Source organism: Boleophthalmus pectinirostris, unplaced genomic scaffold, assembly GCF_026225935.1.
Source record: "Boleophthalmus pectinirostris isolate CB_2022bp ecotype Guang Dong unplaced genomic scaffold, ASM2622593v1 HiC_scaffold_21, whole genome shotgun sequence".
Taxonomy (NCBI): Eukaryota; Metazoa; Chordata; class Actinopteri; order Gobiiformes; family Gobiidae; genus Boleophthalmus; species Boleophthalmus pectinirostris.
Genome location: NW_026571175.1, coordinates 19,223,657 through 19,247,425, shown reverse-complemented (window position 1 = coordinate 19,247,425; position 23,769 = coordinate 19,223,657). Strand labels below are relative to the sequence as shown.

Sequence of the window (23,769 nt, the reverse complement as noted above, 5' to 3'; positions counted from 1 at the left end):
TATTTCTGTAGTTACTTGAGTGATAAACAACAGCTACGTAAACATTTTTGATCAGTTTTGTCTTATTTTAGTTTTGTTTAAAGGAAATAAATGCTTTCAGTCTCTGCACGGATCCGCAGATACTTAAAGCCATAGTATTGATATCAGTATCAGAACTGAAAAAGACGGATCAGCACATCCCAATAAAAACTCAATAGCCTTTTGATTTGAATATAACATTGGATGTATAATAAAGTTATAATAAGAACAACTTTAAAAACACTATATTCTGTTCCGTTAGTCAAAGAAGCAACTTTGAACCGCTCATCCTGTTCATTTGCATATTTCTTTGCATACCTTATACCAGTGTTTTCCAAACTTTTTTTCTGGGGACCCATATTTTAAAAGTCACAGACCTTCGTGACCCAAGTCAATAGACATTATTTGTAAATCACAAAATAAAAACGTGGATTTGACCATTGTTGAACATGAATGAGGTTGTTTTATTGTTGAGTGAGTGATCGTGTCTCTCTGAACAATTAGTATATATTCAACTTTTAAACAATTAAAAACAGTAATTAAACCAACAATAAAAGGGATCCATAAATCGCCTAGTATTTGTACATTAAATGTAGCCCATTTCTTTTTCTTTTCAACATTCAATTGAACCAGCAATATTGGAACAAAATAGTAAATAAAATAATTACAAAAAGATTAGAAATGATAGAAAACATGTCTTAACATTTCAACATGTGTCAGAAGTGTATATTGCAGACCTACATGCAGATTGTGTCAAGGCGACCTAAAAAAAAATCTCTTGTGACCTACCTGAGGGTTGTGACCCAGTCTTTGAGAAACAGTGCCTTATACCATATAGTTCTAAAAAGTAATTATCATCTTTCATTTTGATTTTACTTATTTTTCCATTGTTTGTAAGTATGAAGAGTCTTTAAAAATACATTTCATCACTTTGACAAGACACTTTCTTCTTTTATATACAGTTTATGTTGCTGATGCTGTTACTTCAGTACTACTTTGCATGTTAATGGCTCAGATTTTATTTAATCCCATCTTTACCCATATGTGAACCAGCTGTATGCCCCTTTTCTGCCATAGCATACAAAACTACATTTGAGTTAGTATCCTATATCTAAAACAATGTGGGTTATGTTAAGCAAGCCAAGAAAATGACCACACAATTACAAAAGCCAATATACAATTTTATAGAAAGCAGAAAGGTAGATTCTCTGACGCTGGCTAAGTGCAACCATGTGTGACAGGATGACGTCTCTGTATTTAGATTGGGCCTGTTAAGTACACATATGTAACTGTGTGTGTATGACTATAGGATGATGAATTACCTTCGCTACCATCACCCACCGTCTCCTTTAATGATCTGGTATTTTCATAGATCATATTTTAGGCTGCTGTCAGGATATGGTATCTGGCAGCTAAAAGTAAGACTCACTATCCTAAAGTTTATAAAACAAATAGTGAGATCTACATTTGTACTGTGGTGAAATTAAAGCAGTGAAGCGTTGATGTTGTGGCTGTGTTGGGAGGTTACAGAGGGGCTATGAAGTGTGAGGAAGGGAAATACCCACGTTTAGTTTCTCAAAATGTAGACCGTCACAAAGGCAGCACAAGCTTTAAATAGTTCTCTTTCTTCAGCAAATGACTTCAGCTCACCCACATTTCTGCTTTTCGAATCACAATGAAGCTGAAATCATTCCAGTGATTTCCAAAGTTAAAGCTCAAAGTGAAAGAAGTGGTCCTTAAGTCTGTAGGGAAGAATCAAGCATGTTTTAAAATATACTGTCTATCTATTCTTAATTGTAACCAGGTTTCTTTTTTACTGTTTGAACTACATTTGACGCTGAGCCAAGTAATTCTTTGGTCCAGACAACCCAATCTTCCCAACGACTGGAAAGCCTCAGCGTCTAAAAATAATACATGAGGTCATTTTCAGGGGGCAAAGAATTCTGTGATAAAAAGTCTTCAGCGGGCAGAGTTTTGTTATAACACGTCCAGCTATTTGCATCTATATACATTATTTTACGCATCTTAAAAATAGTTTTTTTGCAGATGTGCAGAAAAAAATGCTGTAGGCTCATGTTTTTTGGAGAAGAAGAAGCCAACCGTTTAGCATTACAGTGACATTTTCATCTCTCCCTTGTCTGTCATGCTAAAGCTAAGCTAGCGTGACTAAAATACTTAGTCACAATGCACCACAGCCTCACTGCTTAAAGTGACTGGGCCTTTCAAACAGGCTTAGGTTAGCTTGTCTATTTAGCACATCATTTTTCTCTTTCGTTTTAACCTGACAGAAATTATAACCAAGGTTGACAAAATTCACATAATTTTGTAAAATATAGTACAATTATAATAATACACACAATTATGTCAAGAAAAGTCACATTTATTATTTTTTTTATTTTAGATTTTTGTTTTGTTTTCTTTGCAAACAAGAGACAGAGAAACAGGACAAAAATAATACTTCATAAAACTCAAACAAAGACAAAAAAAAAAATAATAATAATAATAATAATAATAATTAAATTTGAATTTCTATAGTATTTAAAGTTGCATTGTATCAATTTTCTGGAGATGTTATTACTCTGCCTAAAATATTCAACAGTATGACATCTGTTATATCTGTTTCCATGGAGACAAGCGGGTGACACCACCACGAAAAGTTATTGATCAGATTTGTGGAAACGTGAGCGCACTCTCAATAATAATACATGCTAATACCAAAAAATTTATTTGTATTAGAAAAACTATAGATAAATGGTACCATACTCTGGAAACAAGGAAGTGGTGGTCCCTCCAACCACAACAGTTAAAGTTTATTCTTAGCCAACGTCCGGATTTACAAGTCGTAGTTTTCCTTGTGTCAGTTGGAATCTCAAATAAATAACAACTGACTGATTAGTGATCAGGCCTATCTATAGAAATGACTAATATTATTTCTCAAACATGAAATCTATAATCCACCTCTGTATCCCTCTTTTTCTTATTAAAAAACGCTGTCCACTGGAACTACCTCACATTCCCCATATGTTTATTTTAGGAGTGTTATTTTTCCAGCTCCTCCTTTTTTTTCCCTCAGTATGTGTCTCTCTCTTTCTCATCTCTTCAGCATGTGCCATTGAGAGCCTTGATAACAGTGTGTCCAGTGGCTGATAGGCTTGTAACTGCTGTCGTCTATCTCTTTTTGTGACTCTGCTCCAACACCAGTGCAGGAGGGCGATAGCGTCTGCTGTTCCCGTATATTTGATAAGCTCACTTATCTCACCAGCACAAAGCAACTGAATTAAGTGAAAATACCCATGTCCTAAAATGTTTTCCTCATGATTAATGCTCTTATCTGGGAGGCAGTTTGATTTAATTTAGATGGCATAGCTGTTGCTCAGGTGTAAAGCGATGTGTGTGTCATCAGAGCTGGAAGTCGATACTTAAAAGTCCTATATTACACGAAATTCACCCTTCATTCATTTGAGCTTTTAGCCAAGTTAGAATGTTGTTACCTCATCAAAAACGTACTTGGAGTTTTGTTTTGTTGCATTCACACATGTCTGAGAAATCTTGCATTATTAGTCTGTCCATATCTCCCATGCTTAAAATGTTCTGATCCACCTTGTGATGTCATGATGCAGTAGTTTTCTGTTTCAGTTTCAAAGAGCTACCATTTAGCTTTTGTTTTGTAGACATTGGAAATTCCAGGGCTGAAGTTATCCAAATTATTCTAGTGCAGGTGCATGGAGTTTAAAAACACAGTGGAGCACTTCCTGTATTGTATGGACTCAAATTCTATACTTACATTATATTATAGTTTCATTTATCCCTATCTGTCATATTGTAATATAGTCTGGGCAAGCACTTTCTCTACTACTCTTAACAAAATATTATTGGTGCAAAAACATTTTGTTCGAATTGCAACTCATTCTATGCCACTAACATCGTCTGCTCATTTATTTACTAAACTTAACATTCTTAATATTTATGAGATTAATATTTATCAAATTTGTATTTTTATGTATAAAATTCTTTACAATTCAACAACGATCCCCAAACATTTCACATTTTATTTTAAAACTAATTAAGAGATTCATAGATACAAAACTGCAATAATGCATAATTTTCATGTTCCAAAATTTGTCACATCAAGAGCTCAGTTTTGCCTACGATACAGAGGCTGTAAATTCTGGAGTTAGTTTTCACATCTGGTTAGTGACGGCAGATCAGAGGCATTGTTTAAAAAGAGTTTGAGGAAATGTTTGATATTTCATACTAATGTTTGATAATCTTTCAATTGTGGATTTTTTATTGTGTTTTAATCCATGTTTGAATCAAAATAATTTAATGCATGGTGTTTAAATGTAATTTATATATATATATGTATATACACATACATATATATATATGTGTGTGTGTGTGTGTGTGTGTGTGTGTGTGTGTGTGTGTGTGTGTGTGTGTGTGTATATATGTATATATATATATATATATATATATATATATGTAAGTTTGTATGCACAACGATAATGTAAAAGTTTTAATGTATTCATAAGGTGGAGGCTTTAATATAAGCCCTATTGGTTTTTTTGCCTCTTCCAGCACCTACTTTTTATCTAGTGTGTTTCTTTTTATTGTCATGTTATATGTGCAAAATAAATAAATAAATAAATAATTATTACTATTTGACATCACAAGGTGGAACAAACAGAGAAGAACCTAAATATGCAGGGTTTGTGTTAAACATGTCTGAATGAAACAAAGCACAACTCCTGGTATGTTTTTCATGAGGAAACAACATTATAACGAAGATCAGAATATATGGGCCCTTCGATATAAAACATGAGTATAGTTAGAAGTTAAATCAATTAAGTTATGTTGTAAACCACATTTAGAAACAAAACAAACATACTAACACAGTAGGCGACATTTGAAAGTTTTGATTTAGTATCTTTTAGAACATAGGACCCGCCTATTTGTGCTTGTTTATGTTGCTTTGTTGTGAACAGATGTGAATGTTGTATGCAGAGAAATGTACATTGGTGTTATGGTGAGACCGTTGCCACAGATGGTGCTAGATTGAAGCTCAACTTGGTGCATATTTACGCTGCGTCTGCTGTCGTTGTGTCTGCTTGTGAATCTCCCCTCTCCTTCATTTTGCAGTGTGTGTATTTGCGTCAGTCGGTATCACTTTTTTTTTTTCTTGACTGAATGTGTTTTAGTAACTAACGGTTGTGCTTGTATGTTGTAGATCGCCCAGGGAAGCGCTCCACCATGCCCGACTCTCCTGCGGACGTCAAAACACAGTCCAGGTTAACCCCTCCCACTATGCCTCCACCACCCAGCACACAGGGAGCCCCACGGAACAGCTCCTACACACCAACAACACGTGAGTACACCTACAGTATGTTTAATTTGAATCATCTGGAGAAATAACATTTGAGGAAAACAGATTGTAAGGAGTTTTGGAGAGAGCATATTCCAATCTCCAAAGGCTGAAAAGAGGTTACACCCCTCCCAGGTCATTGCTGCTAGTGTCACTCCCACATCATGTTAGAATCAAGCACAAACTGAATTACTATATCAAGTTATTGTTCAATATATGAAAGCTGAAATAATACAGGAGATTTTTGCCCCATTTTTACGTAATAACGTCAAGATTTGAGTTGTAGAGGGTAGAATAAGTAACTTCTCTGGCTAATCAGTTTAGTCTGCTGTTTCTTTGTTGCAGCTTATGCCTTTTAATGATGGTGTCTATTTAAAAATACATTTACTTGAATTATCTTGCTTTGTGTCAGTGGCATAAAGTATTTACATCATCGTTTATGTCAATATTTCTTTTTAGCAATATATCATGCTTCAAAAAGTGTTACCATGACAAGCCTAGTTCTGTGCTAACTTCTTTGCTTTGGACCTCACAAACTCAAAACATAATTCATTTTTTTATTTAAAACTTTCACTTTTTAAACTTTAACTTTAAGCTGTGATTGAAAGAGTACACGAGCATCTTACAGATAACGTGGGTACTCACATAACATAAATGTTTTATCCTGTTTCCTTTAAGAACTCAAATAACATTTTAGTGCTATGAGATACTCAGTTCAAAAGCTATATGGGAGTTAAAATTATACATCTTTACATTCCTTTACATCCAGCCAAAATCCAGCCATACATAAAAATCTGAACATTCGCTACCAGGGCCTGCTCTACAATACCACTGGTAACGAGGCCAAGTTGCATTCAGCTTTCTCCAAATTGCAGCTCCCTCCCTCTCTCTCTCCTATCCCAACAAGTTCATTAAAGCTCACACAAACCCTTGGAGCAGTGCCATGCCGCTCACGTAGCCACTGACGAGCAAATTACAGCCTGGTATTGAGCAAGAAGTGCAGCTTAACCACTCGCGTGAAGAGCACTAGAATCAAAGAATCAAAGGCCACTCAGCTCCTACTTTAGCAGCGTTGGATGTTGGCAACAAGGGCCACGCTTTCCCCTCCACTTCCTTATACTTTCTTCTTCTGTTTCAATGTGCGCCGCTTACAACACTCCGCAATTAACAGGGGCAGCTTCTGGGATTGGAGGGAGGGAAAAGTCAAAGCTCTTTCTCATTACTATGGGTTTAACAATGCAGTTTTTGCTTTGATTTTTCTAGCCCAGCGTAATTGTTAGCAGATGCTGTATAGTGGAGTATCTCTTCTCTCTCCGCGCTCGTACAGTGGCAGACTTTGGACGTGAGCCAGAGGGGGAGTGAGCGGAGCGCTAGTGAAAAGCTAATCTCATTAAGGAGAGAGCTTTATGCCACCTTGTATGTCTTTGTACGTGGTGGTAGCAGCGAGACGTAGCGGGGAGTCCTGGCTGGGTTAGTGAATGAGGGAGGTGGAGAGGGTCGACATGGCTGGAGTTAGCAAATGTGCTTGTTTTAAAAGGATGAGACAGGCATTAATAGGCGACGAGTGTGGAGGCATACTAATGTTGTAGACTGTGATTCATTTAAAATAGCTGACTTGTCCGCAGTACGTTTTGATTGGTTCCAAAAATACACTTTGTGAAACTCGAAAATGTTGCCCTTTTGTTCATTTTGATGTCTATTCAAGTGTTGTGCAGTTATGATGGGCCATAGTTGAGATACACCCTTAACAACAGTATGTTTTATGATCACATAGTATCACAACCAACTTTCAAACTTTTAAATTCATTGCCAATTACTAGTTTAAAGGTGCATTGTGTAACTTTTCTGATGGAGGGTCAGTCAAATGCTTTTCTATGTGGAGATGTTATTGCTTTGTCTAGGATGCTTCACAGTATGGTATTAAACCTTTCTACCATCAAGGAGACCAAACCAGGTCAAGTTACAGGTCAGATCTGCGGAGAGGTGACCCCCATCACAGTCAGAGTGTCTGTTTTTCTAGGTATTTTTGAGCTATGAAACCATGTGTAATTTATGTAAAAATGTAAGGTAGCACTGTTTACTGTCATACTTTAGAACATTTCAGGCAGAGCAATGACAAATCCATAGAAATAACCAGGTGAAGGACCCCAACCAAAAACTTGCATAGTGCACCTTTAACCTTTTGAATAAAATAAAGAAACACATATGTTTTTTTCTTTTGACATTTTTGCTTCTTTCTTGTGTCCACAGTAACCAATGGAAGCAGTCACTCACCTACAGCCCTCAACGGTGCACCCTCGCCCCCGAATGGCTACAGTAACGGTCCAAGCTCCTCCTCTTCCTCCTCACTGGCTAATCAGCAGCTGCCTCCAGCCTGTGGCGCCCGGCAGCTCAGTAAGCTCAAGCGCTTCCTCACCACCCTGCAGCAGTTTGGTAACGACATCTCACCTGAGATCGGAGAGCGGGTGCGGACACTGGTGCTGGGACTAGTGGTGAGTACCTGCACTGTCTGAGAAAAAAATGTGAAATGAGTTTTGAGTTAATTGCTAGAACCAAGTGATGCACCAATCCATCCTTTTCAGTTCCAATACCAATACCAATACTTTGAGTTTAAGCATGTGCTGATATCCAGTATTAACCCATACTAGTGAAGGGACTGAAAATAAAACTTGTTTCCTTAAAACACAAATAGCTTTTGCACAAGAGATTTAGTTGTGTTGTGTAATTCTTATTTATCATGTAAATAACTACTTATAATAAAATATAATAATAAAAGTTCCAACACTATGAGATGTTTTAGGCCAAAATCAACCTGTAAATAGCCTTATTAAATCCAAATAAATGCCCAAACAGAATACTGAACCGGTATCTGGAAGCTGATATAGCATTTTTTTTAGTATCAGTGTTGATATTCGATACCAGTGTTTGTATTGGTGCATCCCTAGAACCAGGTATAAAGCTACTGTAGTATTTAGTAGCCTTACGATGCTGGTATGCTGTCATTTCTAGAAAGTCAGAGAGCACTTGGTGTTTTTTGCACCAGTCTCAGCACTTAAAAAACATAAAGAGGAATGCATGAAAAGAATTAGAGGGTAATTTCAGCTTACTGTGGTGCTTTTATTTATTTATATATTTTTTTGGTTTGTGCTTATTTTAAAATATTCTCCAAATATTTGTTTTGCTTTGCTTTATGATTTCATTTTTGAAATGAACTTTGCTCTTGAATCAAATCTTTGTCTTTCTGTAAAAAAAAATAGGTGTATATTTGATTTGATTTGTCTGAAGAAAAACATAAACAAGCCTCTAGAAAAAGCTCCATATTATACATAGAGTGACATGAAACCAAATCCACACTGATATATCTGGGCTAATACTATAGTAAACTTGCTATGATGTGAGAGCAGGTGAGCATGTCAGGCTGGAGGATACAGAAATAGTGACTGAACGTTACAAAGGAAAGGAGGCATAGGAGGATTTTTTTTTAATTAGCCACAAAGAGCATAGCCTGCTTTTGGATTCATATGTTTATTTTTCTCGTGCTCATCTCTCCTGTGTCCTTTTGGCTCGCACACTCCCTAACAATCCCTCCCCTCTCCTCCCTTCCTCCTCTCTCCGGTGCCCCCTCCTGCCTCAGAGTGGAGAGTGACACTGTTAATTAGCTGGTTTGTGTACTGGGGAGCGGCGCATAGAGGAGACTCCGGAGGTTTCACTAGCTGTCAAGAAACAGTGCTGTGCAATCTGGACCAACAGATGTAAAGCTGAACGGAACAAAACTCAGGTCTGGGAAATAAGGCAAATTGGAGGGGAAATAATATCCACTGCTGTTTTTTACTTGGTTTAGTCCCATTTGTATACAAGCCCTTTTCATCGTGTTTTCCTTCAATGCATTATGGGAAATTGCATGTTCAAAATCAGCTTTGCCTTGTCAAACATTCAAAGGAACAGAGATTAGTATTTGAAAACGTGCAACCTACTTTGGGCCCCTAAATGCTATTGATGTTATTGCTTTTGTAACACGGTAACCCTACACAACAATTGTATAAATAGATAATCAATCAATCAATCAATCATTGATTGATTGATTGATTGATTGATTGATTGATTGATATAAATAGATAATGATTAGCACAATGAAAATTAAGTTCTGTATTCAGTATACTGTAGGCCTGTTATGATAGTTACTATTGGCAGCACTGCCAGCCAAAAGTAGGCGGCTGCGGAGGGCCCCCAAACCTGGAGGGGCCCCCAGTCAATTGCCCTTAGTGCCACTAATGGCCGAGGCCTCAGAGCAATTTGATTTTCTCTCAGTATGACATTAAATGAGAGTAGTTTACTTTTAAACAATAATCATAAGAAAAATAATAAAAATCATATGTAATAAATGTAAAAAAAAAAAATGCAATTGTATTAGCAAAAAATTATAATAAAATAAGTTTCCAATCCACCATAATTCAAATAAATAAAGATGTGCATGTCTCAAGAGCAATGGGGAAAAACAGACAACAAATACATACATACATATATATATATATATATATATATATATATATATATATATATATATATATATATATATATATATATATATATATATATATATATATATATATATATATATATATATATATATATATATATATATATAAATAGGTGCATTATGGTGTGGGCCCCAAACTCAAGTTCACCTAGGGCCCCCAAATTGCTAACTCTGCCACTGATTACTATTATTATATTTTCTTCATCAGTACAGTAGCACATTGAAATTTGTTATCGTGACAGGCCTAGTATACAGGTCTGTTATGAATGTGTATGGCGAAATGAATAGGGTTCCTCTGGGAAGGCATCCAACGTAAAATTCATCCCAAATGATAAGATGCTTACAGACTTGGGATCTGTAGGCTGTACTGGTTTAAACTTTGCTGCTACTGTAGAACCTGTAAAAGTTTTTGTTGTTTGTAACTTAGTGTGTAGAGCTGAAAAAGAACCTAATATCATAGATCTGTAGGAAAACGTTCTCCAAATGCTATAATTCAGGTTAGGCTGTCATAAAAAGGACATTAACGGTGGCCTCAGCACATGCCCAAAAACAATTTGGCTGTAAAAAGGAAAGTTCTTCTAAATTGAAAGACCAGTGTTCATTTATTAAAATATAGTGTGTGCACATTTCTGACAAATTGATGTTTTTGTAGTTTTATGAAGGTCTAATTTTGCACTTAGTGAAAGCCAAAACCCATAAGTAAATAAGCAGAGAAACCACAGCAGGGGCAGCCATTCTTTTCTAGTGTAAAATCTCATATGGTAAATATTATTTTCCATTACACGCACACACTTTCTGAAGATGTGACCCTTACAGATATTTGTTTTGATAGCTGAAAAGAATCTTTGTTTTGGTGTTTCTTTGCCTGGCCTGTACATGTGCTTTAAATTACACACGCCCAAATGTCTAACTTATGGGCCAGAATAAAACTTAGCCTCCAATAAGTAATATCATAGTCTAATGCTTTCCATGTGGACTCATGTGTGCTCCGTCTCCCTCCAGAATTCCACGCTAACCATCGAAGAATTCCACTCCAAACTCCAAGAAGCCACCAACTTCCCTCTACGACCGTTTGTCATCCCCTTTCTGAAGGTACACACTCAAATCTACATTCACCCTAGATCTAGAAAACATGTAGCTTTGCTCAGCATATGTTAAAGGTCCTATATTAGACTAAATTGACTCTTGTGAGCTTGTGAGTTGTGTTTTATTTCATTCACACATGTTTGAGTAATCTTGCATTATTGGGTTGTCTGCATCTCCCAAGATCCAAATGCTCTGTACCATCTTTTGATGTCATTACCTTTTACTTTAGAAATTGGCAATTCCAGGGTGAAATCATCCAAATAATTCTAGTTAAGGTGTATGAAGTTTAAAAACAGTGGAGCATCCTATAGTACCGTTCAATAAGATGTGTGAATGAAACTATACACAACTCCAGGTATGTTTTTGATGAGGAAACAACATTGTAACACAGATGAGAAAATAGTATAATACAGGCTTTTTAATACTTTCTCTTAGGTACTTCTTAGCCATTGACTCTGGATGAGTTTGTGTTTTTATCCTGCCTCATATGAATGTGTGTAGTCTGATGCGTTCTTGCATCACTGTTTCGGCAGTTGCACAAGATGCTAAGATACTGTTATGTTTGTATTACATCATTATATCATGTTTTCACTTGTTTTTGGAGTTGTTTGTTCTGTGTTCCTACAAATTAAACACACGAACATACACACAGGACCTGGATAACTGATGCAAAAGAGAAATGCACTGCTTTTAGATATATGTATTTGACTGCACTGCGTTTTCCTTCAGAGCAGGAGTCAAAATGAGGATTGGCAAAGCTGCTTCTACTTAGGCTATGCAATAAAGTTGATAAAGTGTTGAAAGACATTCCAGATGCCTTGGTAGCAAATGAACAAGTGGCAAAACTACGCTCTGAGGTGAACATATTACTATAATGAGCAAAATTAAACAATCTATATTTAATGTATAATTTTATTATGAATGTATTCTTTATTTTAATGGTGGTAATGTTTCAATATATGGATTTTTTTATCAAGGTGTAGAATAAAATAATTTCACCTTATGAATAATATCAGTCTATATATTATCTCCATATATTGGTACAGTAAAGTTTTTGATGGTGTTGGTGACTTGCAGTAGAGACATACAGTGCATTAAGTCTACTGTATGTGTGCTGGCAGCAGTAGGGAGGTAGAGCAGATTACCCAGAAAAAGCAGTTCAATCCTTGGTTAATCAGTGGATGCTGCCAATGTGTCCTTGAGCAATACACTTGAGTCACCATGCTTCCTGTGTTGACATACAATGGTGAACATTTTCTTGGAGTAGTAATACCTCTGAAGCATCATCATTTGTAGTTGAGCACACATTTGAAGTGTGCCTCTTTGTTTGTGCGAGAGTGACAGGTGCGAGGCAGATTTTATTTACCAAAACAACCGTCTGCTCGGCTCAGATCAGCCTGCTCTGTCGTGTGTGTGTATTTCGAGATGCATGACTTTCACAAGCCTCTACTTTGTGCTCAGGTCTTGGCTGGATGTGGGCAGCTCAAATTGGTCCCACTAGAACCATTATTACTGACTGCAAACAGCACCAGTGTCCTCTCTGTCTCCTTTCCTAAGTCCTTGCACACTTCACCTACTCATTCCTTCTTCCTGTCTGTGTTTATCTACTGTTCTCGCTCTAGCCATCCATCGTCTGTGCTGTGGTTGCCTCTCCACTCTTTGCCAGATGGTCGCTGTATCACTGGGATGACGAGAGAATCAAAGATGCAACTCTTTTCCCTCTCTCTCTCTCACTCCCCAGTCTAATTTTAGTGTCTTCCCACTGTGGGGCCTTTTAATGCCAGCTACCATATGGTCGGAGATAGGGAGGAGATGGTGGTGGGTGCACAATTGGATGTAGGTGCAGCGGAGAGCAGCTGCGACAATGCACATGTGGCCATAGAGTTTTTTTCATTGCACTAATGTAGCACACCACTTTCCCTCGCTCTCAATTCAAAACCAATAATTGGACGGGACTCTTTACTGGAAAACAGGCAATCATAAACCACACAGCGCCAGTGACGTGATACTGGACGACGCCTCTTGAGATTACAGCGTTTTCAAATGAAGGGGGTTAATATAGAAATGTGGTGGGGCTGAACTGGAATCAGTGTTTTTAGATTGTTAATTTCTAGACAATTTTGTGTATCTTGGTATGTTGGTTATGTAAAATATAATGGTATTAGTAAAATACTTAGTAAAGCTAGTGCATACATGGATGTGTTTCATGTTTGGTACTGTTCTGAGTCTTATTTAAAGGTCCTATATTATACAAAAATGATTCTTCTGAGCTGTAAGTCATGTTAGCATGCCTGGACTTGTGTTTTGTTTCATTCACATGCTTGAGTTATCCTTTTTTTATTAGTCTGTCTATATCCCCAAAGCCTAAAATGCTCTGTTTAACTTTGTGATGTCAAGAAGCAGTAGTTTTCAAGTTAACAGCTACCTTTTACCCTTTGTTTAGTTAAGCACATTGGTAATTACAGGGCTGTAATTATCCGCATGATTCTTGTGAAGGTGTATGGAGTTTAAAAACACAGTGGAGAACCCAAACCTTGTTTTTGATGAGGAAAACATTATAACATAGCTCAGAAAATAGCATAATATGGGCCCTTTAATTATGACGTGGACTATTTGGTCTGTTCTAGTCTTGATTATGATGTGGTGAATGTGTAAGCATGAACACTGTATGCTTGTTGTTGTGGACTAAAGTAGGAACAAATCTGTAATCATACAGTGCAATTCCAAAAATTCAAACAGCTTTCATATTTGGTAGGGAAAGTTTTCTTTTCTTCTAAATCAATAAAACTGTCCAGTAGGCTTTTTAATGATGCTGTCTATGTAAAAATTGGTTTACTGGCATTATTTTGCTTTGTGTCAGGTTTTTTCATTGTCATTGTTTATCACAATATTTCTCTGTAGCAATATATTGTGCTTCAAATGTGTTATTGTGACAGGTCTAACATGATCACACCAAAACTGAACTGAAATTTACTTCAGCATATTCTCATAGATTGGCCTGAATTTTGTTTGGGTGCTCTTTGACAAACTGACAAATCAGGTTTTTTCACAATATCATGCAGGAGTTCATTTGAGCACTTGCAGCTTCTAAGCACTGTTTGCATTTTTTCCTTTCTTCGCTACAGATGTTGGATACTGTAAGCGGACAGGGGCAAATTGGCACAGTTTATCTTATGAAAAATGACCTCCTCTTCTTCTGTATTTCTAGAACCTTTTTTTTGTTAATGCATCCCATATCTCCAACAATTAGGGTGACCTCTAATTAAGGAAAAGATGAGTTCACACGGGTCAAAGCAATCTATTTGATGTTCCTTTTTCGCTGAGGGTAATTATGATCATAAACCGTTAACGCGCCATTAACTCTGGCAGGTAAAGCAAAGGCCGGCACTTGGCATTTCCTTTACTATGGCTAATTAGCACACTGTATGATTATGACACAAGTGCGTAGCCGTGTTGCGCGTTCACTGTTGGCAACGACAACACAAAATGGTCAAAGAATGGAGCCAATTTGAACCGCTAATGTAGGACAAAACACAGAAGCAATTTGGACAGGGAAATTACTATAAAGCAAGACTTGGAAACGTTACGTTATTGAGGACAAAACAAAGATTAGTAAAGTTTGAAGATGGACTCTTGGGAGGCTCTTGTGATGCCAAAATAGCTGGCACTTTTTTTCTTTCTGATCCGAACTGACGCAACACTTTCATCTTGTTGCTTGAAAATGTGCCCCATCAGATGTCTTTGATGTGGATGCTGCCATACCTGCATGACCTGCTAAGGCTACACAAGAAAGCAGGCCCCTCGTTACATGTGGAAAAATAAGTAAGAAAGATAGCAATGTGGTGGAGCGAGAGGCTGTTTGGGTGCTGATGTAGCCTGGGTCACACTCTGAAGTGTGAGTAACTGTGTGAGAATTAGAGGAAGGACAAAATGAGGTTGTGTGTTTTTGATCTGTTGTGCATTGTAGGTTTTCAAACTGTGTTGTGAATCTTGAGCTTTCAAATGTTTTTGATCATAATTAGAAGCTCCACCCTTCAACAGTGTGCCAGAGAAAGGTTTCAAAGTTGAAGACCTTGTAACAGGGCTGGGCAATTAACAGAAATTTTAAAAATCAAGATTCAGTCATGTCTAGTTGGCAGTGGTCGGAGAGTAGAGACGTCAAAAGCCAGTTCAAAGCATGTGCATCGGGGAGTTCTTTATGCTCAAGAAATCAATTGTTTTGTTTTATAATGTCAAAGTTAATATCAAGATTAATCAGTATGAAGAAAGCTACCCCTCGGCCTCATCCTAAGGGTTAATTCTTTTGAGACAATAACATGGCCATAGTCAGATCTTAAATATGTTGCATTTTGTTTGTTGTTAATGAAGTGCTGTGCTCCTCAGGCCAACCTGCCATTGCTGCAGAGGGAGCTGCTCCACTGTGCACGCCTGGCCAAGCAGAACCCCGCCCAGTACCTGGCCCAGCACGAGCAGCTGCTGTTGGACACCAGCACCACGTCTCCTGTCGACTCCTCGGAGCTCCGCTGGACGTCAACGAGAACGGCAAGAGGAGGACACCTGACAGGTGAGCACAGGGATCACTTGCATCAACCGCAAGAATCACACTGTGTGAGCACTATGTGGATATAAATGTATACATACAGTTAAACAAAGAGAAGCTTTTAGCTTTCTCAACTTATAACTTATACGTTTAACTACTGGAAAAATTTTTGCAAATATTTCCCATTCTATGGGAAAGAAGAAAAGAAAAAATTGGTAGTTGGACAAAAGATTTTTTATCTACTACATTTTATCCAAGCTGCTACGTTAGGTCTGATGAGATTGCTGGTGGACAGTGCCTTATATCTGCCTGAAGGGAGGGGCTAACTACACTGAAACTACTCTGAAACTAAAACACCTACTTGCGTAGAGTTGTAGGTTAGCTAGGTCTATTGAACTGCAGTATGTGGGAACTGTGCCTGAGTCATATTACTATAATCATTCAAGCCCCTGCTGGGTGTTTTAACACCTTTGAGCATACAGGCTTTCACTGTTGCTTTCTTTGTTTTGATTTAGGATTGAAAAATACATTACCCATTCTGGTTATTTATCTTGTTCAAAGTTTATACTTTCTATTTGGCCATACATTTTAATGGACCAATGGTAGCACCCTGGTTTCTTTTTTATCACTTATGCTGTTTTGCATTAGGAGTTGGTTTATGGAGTACATGGAGAGAGAATTCTTAGTTTAACCCTATTATGGCCTAGGACACAAGTGTGTAAAATGTGTTTATGTCTTACAATCAGACCATGGATAGTTGTCATGTTTGGGTCAATAAATGTCCTACTTGTGTGGACTATTGCAGAATAAAAAATATGGTGAAATATGTTATGTTAAACTTGCAATAATATTCTCCATAGCAGCAGAATAGGTTTTGAAAGTTGAAGTCTGTACCCGCTTCTCCATGAGGTAATATTTCTACTCTCGAGCTGCAACGCAACCAAAAGCTTACATCATATTTTTAAGCCTGTTGACACCCCGCATATGGAGTTATTTATGATTTTTAATACGGAAAACTACAAATGCGCTGATACATGCTGATATCGTTCATTTGAAAGTTTTAAGCAACTTATAAGCCAGATGTTTTTGTGCTTTGTTTGTGTATTTGCACTGTATTGTTGTACTGCAAGCATTATGTGGCCCGTTGAAATAAAGAGTGATTCCCCTGGGCGATCTCATTTTTTAATATAAGCAGCGGGATAGGAAAATGTACTTTTTATATTTGCTGAGGGACAAAAATGCCGAACACCATATTAATAATTTTCACCTCTCCTCTCCCCCAACTGTGACTTTTTCTGTACGGCCTGCATATTTGTGAGCCGCCCTGTGCATGGGGGAGCGAGCTGAGGGGAAAGGGCCGCAAATCTATAGACAGGAAGAAAAAGTAAGCGCGCATCTGTATTTCAACTACTGTGCACGTGTGTAGACAGATAGAAGAAACCCAGCTCATTGGCGGTGCAGGCAGGGGTGTCTCGGGAGATGGGCTGATAACACATATAGATGAGTCTCCAGCACCAATATGGCTGGCTAAGCACCTCTGGCTTTCTGCTTAGCTCGGCTCAACAGTCCCACTTATTGGAGGCTGTGCGTTGGAATATCGGAATCGGAATGGGAATCTGTAATTACATGCAAGAGTCTACTGTCGATTGGCTACTGATTAATACCTAAGCAATGTGTTTTCAAGTAGGCACAAGAGGGAAACTAAGATATGAGTGAGCGTCTGGGATGTAGATAACTGTGAAATAAAAATGAGCTTTGTGGCTTGTGGAAGACAATACAGGCAAGAGGTAAATTTCTACAAGAATCTCAGAATTTAAATGTTTTGTTTCACCATTGCAATTTCAACATTGTAGATATATATCCAGATATGTTAGTGAAGTTTTTGTCATTTTTCTTTTTTTCCCTGTTTTTTTATGTCCCATTTTGTTGTAATTGTACTTTCTGGTTACTAAACTGTTCTCTGCATGGAAAGTGATAAAACAAAACAAAGCAAAAAACTAGAGGCTGAACTAGAAGACAGATTGTGTTTATGAGTGAAGAGTTACAGGAGGATATAATGATGTAATGTTTGATATCATGGTGTAAAAGTCAAAGAGGTCAAATGTGATTCTGACCACACTGTTTGAGTGAGCGCTTAAAGGCAAGAGTCTAATAGCAAAGATGAGATTTATGGGTCTAGTGGAAGAGGACATGTTAGTCATGCTAGTAAAGGGTAGCAGGTGTCTACTCACAGATTGTGTACAGCATCAATATTGGTCAACATGACTCCAGCTGCGGACAGCCAAGATTGCGTTGAGGTTTGCATTGTGTTCAAAAGGCAATTTTTTACCTCCATATGATACTTCATGTGTCCAGTCATTTCTTAGAAGTTATGAAAACCATACAAAGCTTTTTAGCCTGCATGTATGTGGTAAAAATGTAAATCAGTGGCCACGTCTTAAAAATTTGTTTATAGAAGGTGTTTGGCTTTCTGCTCAAGTGTGAATGAATGAATGAAATGACGAATGAATACATAAATACATGCATGTAGACAGACATGCAGACTTCAATATGCAGATTAAATATACAATAGTAAACAATATGAAAAATGGTATGGAAAGTGGTGACCCCTAAAGTGATTGCCAAAATGCATGCATGTCTGTATAACTGTATACATTTATTCATATGACCTTATTTATGCATATGTCTTATCCAATTATTGTAAAGGCCATGTCTATAGACACATTGTTGTCGCAGGATGCTGAGGAAAAATGGATGAGCAGAAGGAGGCAGAGAAAGAAGAGAAGAGAGAGGGATGGAGCATATGGAGAGCTGTGGAGGAGCGTTAGGAGCCCATAAAACCAGCTCATTAAGAAGTTCAATCTGTTCAGAGAAAGACTGGAGGACGAGGAGACAGAGGAGGGCCGGGTGTGCTGCAGACAGTGGGGGAAGGCATGAGATTTAAGTGTGAACTGACGGAGCGGGGAACACACACAACGACACACATGTAGATGCACACAAAGACGCACACGCAGACACACCTGGAGACATTCATCTTCAGTAGCAGACACAAAAATCCACCTGATCCCAGGAACAGCCTGTGAGAGAGAGAGGTGTGAGGGGCTGTGCAGGAACATGCAAGGATGAAAACAACCAGAGCTGCTCAAAGCAAAGAGTGTGTTGTCAAATTTATTTATGACTTATTTTTTTGGAGGACAGGTAAAGTCTTGTACATGATACTACTGCCATTCATTGTAATTAATATCCTTGTACAGTATTATATTCTTATATCCTTATATTCTTGGTAGAGAAATTGTAATGGTACAGTGTCTCAGCTTTACTTTGATACATAATACATACTGTATATAGGGATTCACAAGTCAGGCTACACCTTAAAAGGATTGCGAAGTAATTCACTAATAATAATGCCATTTCAGATCATTTTTACAATCTAAGCAAAAGATGTTCATTTTGTCTTCTTATATACTTTAACTTCTTAGGTTCTTTTTAAAGACAATGCAGTAAAGTGTATTTACCTTGTTGACATGTTTCGGCTGCTAGCTGCAAGCCATCTTCTTGATTTTACAGTCAGTTACCATGCTTGTTTTTCCTAAATAAGAAAATATATAAATAAGAAAATAAGAACATTTCAATGAGTTATTCGCATAAACATTTTGTGTTTTGTCCTTCTCAACAGAACTAAAGAGAATGGTTTTGAGAGGGACAGCACTCTTCACCCAGATGTTCACCCCAGCAAGCGGCCGTGCACCATCAGCCCCGCCCAGCGCTTCAGCCCCTCCAATGGCTTGTCGTACCAGCCCAATGGGCTTCCCCACCCCGGGCCCCTCCCACCACAGCACTACAGACTGGATGACATGGCTATCGCCCACCACTACCGGGACACGTACCGACACCCAGCTTCCAACCACAGGGAGATCCGTGAGAGAGCTCGGCCTATCGGTGAGCTAAACTATTCAAGCGGTCTCAATAATGCTGAAAACTCACCAGTTCAAAACTGCCTTCAAATAACTGCGTCTCATTTTTATCTGGGTTTCTTATTTTTGTTTTTTTGTTTTTTATTTTTTCATTTGTGCTTTGTCTGTTTGAACTGTGTGAAGCACCTTTGATTGTAAAGAAGCGCTATAGAATTTAAACTACATTTTGCTATAGCCACCATAAAAAATAAAGCAGGATAATCCCAGTAAACTATTTTTTAAAATACAGCATCATTAATATTACAAAAAGCACGAGCTACAACAAATAAATAACATTATTAGACAAGTTATTAGTCCTGGTAGCTACTTTTTCATCCCTCTACAGCTCAAATCTTACCATATAAATAAAATTCCCCACTCTTGCAAGAAAAATATGGGCACTATAAATATTGAGCACCAAAATATAATGTTCCAGTTTGTGTATTGAACAATAAGTCGATACAGTAATTATCTTGACATCCTTATACAGTGATCACATTTACATTCATAGCCTGATTTCATCTTATTTGTTCTCACATTTAATATGTAAAAGGTGAGTATTGGAAATAAAAAAATATTTGATACAAATTTTCACCAAGCATAATATTAGCACTCTGAAAGGCTAACCCATATGCTGTAAAAATGCTCTGCACATTTGGATTCAATCAGGCCCAGAATATTATATAGGCTACAGCGTCTAAAGCTGCCTAAATGGACCATGATCCTTCAGGAGGATATAGCAGTTTATTTAACAGAATGAAGCTTGAGGAAAAATAGATAGATCCAAAGAAAGATGCAGAAACAGAAGAATGACAGTACATGATGTGTTCTGTAAATGTGTGCAGGAATGCATTCAGGCTCCAGACAGGAGGAAGTGATCGACCACAGGCTGACGGACCGAGAGTGGGCAGAGGAGTGGAAGCACCTTGACCATGTAAGAAAAGTAATAACATTTTTATTACTTTACTACACTACAACATCATTATATTTATAACATTATTTTATTGTTTATATTGCAATACATTCAGAGAGTTTTGCATGGGTTTAGTCTCACACTGTATGTTACATTTGTTCAATAGTGGAATGTAGTAGTAGACTTAGTTATTGTTGGATGCATGTTTTACTGGTAATGAACCTCAAACAAGAACAAAGCAATTAATAATTAAAACATTTATATTTTGTATTTTGATTTACAAAGCATAGCATTGTAAAATGTACTGTTATTAATGTCTGTTGATATAAATATTTCAGTGACATCGCAGATCACTGGTTAAAGGGCCCATATTACACCATTTTCTGATCTATCTAATAATTTTGTTTCCTCATCACAAATATACTAAGAATTGTGTTTTGTTTCATTCACACATGTTTAACGCAAACCCTGCTGTGTTAAATATGTGGCTGAGTTCTTCTCTCAAATTGGAAACACTCTGTTCAATCTTGTGATGTCATGTGGTAATATAGGAAGTGCTCTAGAATTGCCAATCTCTACTGGACTAAAGGTAAAAGGTAGTTGGTAACTACAGCTTCATGATTTCACAAGGTGGAACAGGGCATTTTCAGGTTTGGTAGACAGACTAATGTAGACAGACTAATAACAAAGGATTACTCAAACATCAAAACACAACTCCAGGTATGTTTTTGAGGAGATAACAACATTCTAACATGACTAAAAGCTCACAAGAGTCAGTTTTGCGTAATACAGGACCTTTAAAGTTTACCGTTGTAATATTTGAGTTAGCACCCTGTCTCCTCCCTTTACCCCAATCCAGAACTTGAGCAAACCTGCAGTGTCGATGTGTGATCTCAGCTCTGACCCCCTGTGTCGCCAACAGCTGCTCAACTGCATCATGGACATGGTGGAGAAGACGAGGCGTTCGCTGACCGTCCTGCGCAGGTGTCAGGAGGCCGACCGCGAGGAGCTCAACTACTGGATCAGACGCTACAGTGACGCAGAGGAGCTCAAGAAGGGTGCCCCGAGTGGACAGTCCAGGCAGCAGAGTCCAGCCTCACAAGACAGCACCACAACAGGTTTGAGACGGTGGACAAGCTGAACTTTTAATTAAAGGTACATTGCGTAACTTTTCTAGTGGAGGGTCTGCTACCTGCTTGTCTTCTATGGTAGAGATTAAACCTATCTTAAAAGAGACAACTGTAGGCTAGTTTATTGGTCAGATCTGTGGAGAGGCAACCCTTTTCACAGAGAGAATTATTGTATTTTTAAGCAATAGAAATACTCATAATGAATAAATGCTAGTCAGATGCGTTTAATGTCATACCATGGAACATTCTAGGCAAAGTAATAACATCTCCATGGAAGCAAGCAGATGACAGACTCTCCACTAGAAAAGTTGCGCAATGCACCTTTAAAGTGGAGAAGGGACTATAGGCCTTACAAGATTAATTCAACTATTGGAAACCAGATCTTTATCATGTTTTAATTAAGACTTAACTTGTTCTTTACTATGATTAAAAGTACATGATTATTTATTACAATTTTCTAATTTTAATTTTAATTATCTCTCTTAGAAATCCTTTTGCATCGGCCTGTGTCTGGTGGTTATGTCCCTGAAGAAATCTGGAAAAAAGCTGGTAAGCATAATTCCTCTGCTTTGTTATCTGTCACTATACTGTATTTGTCATTTGTCAAATTTGGTGTAAAAATAAAATGCTTCTTAAGCTTTGGAAGAAGATGAAAGACTTAAACCCCCATCTGACACTTCAAATAATGACACAGGCTTCTGAAAGAATATTGTTTACGATCTACAAAGTTTTACCACTCTTTGGATTCAAATATGATGTCAGATTGTAACACGTTTTTACTGCACCAGTGAAAGTGCATGGGTTTAACAGCTGGTGCAGTCTTCACAAAGTTCAAAGTACAGTAGCCAGAAACAGATCTTCTTGCTCTTGGCGCTGTGGTTAATGCCTTTACTGCAGACGCTCTTCTACTCAACCAAGACCTAATAAAAGAAAAAGACATCGTAAGCAGAAAGTTGAGTTACATCAGATAATAAACTACTCAGATACTACTACTACAATTGGTAGTACTATTACTGCTGCTGTTACACATATTTTTATTTTTTTACAAAAGGGAATAAAAAACAAAGAACAAATAGTTTATTTAGAATAACTTAGACTTCCCAACTACTTATTGAAGGTTTAGGGTTAGGGTATAAACTAAGTAGTTACTAAGCCTGAATCATTCTTAATAAAATATTTGCTCATAATGAATTAAGTGTTTGTTCATGCTTTATTAAGATTGATTAAGTTGTTTTTATAAAATGCCAGGAGGAGGCTGCATCATCTAAATAATAAAAGGAAACACATATAGTTTGACATTTAGTAATTCAAAGTAATTTGGATCAGGGCTTATTCAGTGCTTGAAGAATCCACTTTGTATTCCCATCAGTGATACAGTATATCTGCTTTTAAACCCCTCAGAGAAAAGAAATTGTCCCCTGCTTGACCAAGCATGATGTGAGAGATACTCCGAACAAGTAATATGCATTTAAATTGAATTGAGCGTCACCACCGGGACTTACCCACTCTCCTGCTCTCTCCTCTCGCCCACTTTGATCGATCTTCCATCTAAGGCATTTGGTGTGTAATCACAATCCCATGCACCAGGCATATATCACAAGACGCTGGGCAATTTCCATGACTTCAGGCAGTACAGTAGGTTAAAGACAAAACCACTGCTGTTAGAAATGTAGTTCCCTCACATCGGAAAGAATGTTATGGGAAAATCTACTTAAGGATTTGACAAACTAACTTAAATACAATTAGTCTGTCTCACATCAAAATGTAGCGTTTGCTTTGAGCTATATTATTTTTTTTACAATAAATAATAGCATTAGTCATTTATTTTGTCCCACCACCACTTCTGATATTTGTAGCCTATATTAAAATATCCATTATACTACAATGGCTGCTGCTTTTGTTACTAATATTGACTCAAATATTTCAATAGTCAGCTTAATACACAGTGCTACTATAATACCTGTACAAAGAGTAATAAGGACATTGGTACTTGTAATATTATGGAGGTTAAACATACTTGTTTGGCAACACAGTGCATCAACCATCAACCTAAAAATCCATTCTAGCTCTGCCTTTTCACAATGGATTAAATTTACTTGATCTGCTTAAACATGCATCATACTAAACACACAATTAAGTTAAATGAAAGTAATTTGTCTGGCTTTAAGCTGTACTTTCCCTCAGTTTTTTTTTTTTCATTCTTTATCACTGAAGCTACACCAGTCCTGTC

General features: G+C 37.4%; 1 protein-coding gene across 1 annotated transcript in view; it reads left to right on the top strand.

Annotated features, from left to right (window-relative positions):
• Positions 1-23,769, top strand: part of runx1t1 (RUNX1 partner transcriptional co-repressor 1) — a 55,442-nt gene that overhangs the window by 28,850 nt on the left and 2,823 nt on the right. The window contains 9 exon segments of the mRNA XM_055157293.1: positions 5,246-5,383; positions 7,631-7,872; positions 10,920-11,009; positions 15,387-15,522; positions 15,525-15,567; positions 19,220-19,482; positions 20,342-20,430; positions 21,332-21,527; positions 22,026-22,088. Of these exon segments, the coding sequence (XP_055013268.1) occupies positions 5,246-5,383; positions 7,631-7,872; positions 10,920-11,009; positions 15,387-15,522; positions 15,525-15,567; positions 19,220-19,482; positions 20,342-20,430; positions 21,332-21,527; positions 22,026-22,088 (1,260 nt within the window).